General features: G+C 51.6%; 1 protein-coding gene across 1 annotated transcript; it reads right to left on the bottom strand.

The window, feature by feature from the left end:
• Positions 1-200: 200 nt before the first annotated feature.
• Positions 201-872, bottom strand: LOC119954172 (uncharacterized protein K02A2.6-like; the record flags this gene model as incomplete). Its single annotated transcript, XM_038779159.1, has 1 exon — positions 201-872. A coding segment is annotated over one exon (672 nt), but the record flags the coding sequence as incomplete, so codon positions are not given.
• Positions 873-1,995: the final 1,123 nt, after the last annotated feature.

Genomic DNA, 1,995 nt, shown 5'->3' with positions numbered 1-1,995 from the left:
ACGGGGTCTGGAGAAATTGCTCGGGGCTGGGGTGTGGGTATCCTTTCCGTCTGGGCTATCCCAGCTTGAGGCGGTCCTGCTTCGCCTGCCTCCAGGTGTGGTTCCGCTGCCCTTATTTGGTCTAGGTGTTTCTTGAGCACCTCCTGTTGTTTCTCCACTTTCCCCGTTAAATGTGGGAAAAGGAGACTCAGCCTCGTTCGCAGCCGCCTTCCCATTAATAGTTCAGCTGGCGGTATGCCCGTTGTGGAATGCGGTGTGGTCCTGTAATCAAAAAGCCAGCGGGAGAGCTTTGTGTCTTTTGACGCTGCCAGCTGCTTCTTGAGTCCCGCTTTAAGTGTCTGGACCGCTCTCTCTGCCAGGTCGTTGGTCGCTGGATGGTAAGGGGCCGTTTTGATGTGACGGACTCCGTTTTCCTTCAGGAATTTTCCAAATTCCCCACTTGTGAATGCCGTTCCGTTGTCCGACACCAATACCTCCGGAAGTCCATGTGTTGCAAACGAGGCCCTGAGCATTTCAATTGTCGATGCTGTGCTTGCCGTGTTTACCCGGTGGACGTCCAACCATTTGGAGTGGGCGTACACTATCACCAAAAACATTGAGCCCATGAAAGGGCAGGCGTGGTCAATATGCAGGCGGGTCCACGGTCTGCCTGGCCATTCCCACGGGTGCAATGGCGCCGCTGGTGGCACTCTTTGCCTCTGTTGGCACTCCTGGCACCGACGTACCAAGGCTGCTATGTCTGTGTCCAAACCTGGCCACCAAACGTAGCTTCGAGCTAGCATCTTCATTTTAGACACCCCTGGGTGTCTGTGATGTAACTCAGTTAAGATTGCCTGACGGCCCTGAGCTGGGACGATTACCCGGGCTCCCCATAATAGGATACCGTCTTCTACGGTTATTTCATCCCTTCTGCTCCAGTATGGGTGCATCTGGGGCTCCACGGGTCTTTCCAGTTCCTCTGTTAGCAGTAAATGCTTCAACTTGGCTAAAATTGGGTCTTTTTGCGTCCACAACCGAATATGTTGTGCGTCTACTGGTAGGGTGTCCAAACAATTTAGAGTCATTACTGTCTCCTCTACTTTTGGTATTTGCGGCGGAGTGTCCGGGAGGGGAAGTCTGCTCAAAGCATCTGCATGTGCTACTCGCGTTCCCGGTCTGTGCTCCAGAACGTATCTATATGCCGCCAGTAGCAACACCCAGCGTTGGATTCTAGCTGATGCAATCGGGGGTATTGACTTGTCTTCTTTTAATAACCCTAATAACGGCTTATGGTCCGTCACTATGGTGAATTTCCGCCCGTACAGATACTGGTGAAATTTTTTTACTGCGAATATCACCGCCAGTCCTTCCTTCTCGATTTGGGCGTACTTCCTCTCAGCCATCGCCAAGGTCCTCGAAGCATAGGCTATTGGCCGTTCTTCCCCATTCCTTCCTCAATGGGCTAAGAAGGCTCCTACCCCATAGGGGGATGCATCACAAGTGACCACCAACTCCTTCCTTGGGTCATAATGCTCTAGGACATTTTCGATGACAGCTGTTCCTTAATGTCCCTAAATGCTCGGTTTTGGCAGGTGGACCATTTCCATTCTTGCCCCTTTTTTAGTAGCTGGTGGAGGGGTTCTAGGATGGATGCCCTGTTTTCAATAAATTTTCTATAATAGGTTACCAACCCTAGAAATGATCGTAACTCCTGGACCGTGGTGGGAGCTGGGGCTTCTTTTATTGCCCTTACTCTGTCTTCTAATGGATGTAAGCCTGACTCGTCTACTTTATATCCCAGGTACGTCACTTGTGGGCGTCTAGGTTGTGTACTTCCCTGCGTCCCCACCTGCTATTCCTCTTTTGCCACCTCCTTCTAGGGTTTCTGTTGTTGTTACCCCACTCTGTCTGGTGCCAGAAACGGTCCTTCTCTGTTGGGGGAGCCTCAGCCGGTACTTCCCACTGTCTCCAGTTAGTCCTGGCAGATTTGGGGGCAGTTCTGGGGTTTTCCTTTTT

This window comes from Scyliorhinus canicula, chromosome 19, assembly GCF_902713615.1.
Source record: "Scyliorhinus canicula chromosome 19, sScyCan1.1, whole genome shotgun sequence".
In the NCBI taxonomy this organism is placed as follows: domain Eukaryota; kingdom Metazoa; phylum Chordata; class Chondrichthyes; order Carcharhiniformes; family Scyliorhinidae; genus Scyliorhinus; species Scyliorhinus canicula.
This window is presented reverse-complemented; position numbering and strand designations above follow the sequence as displayed.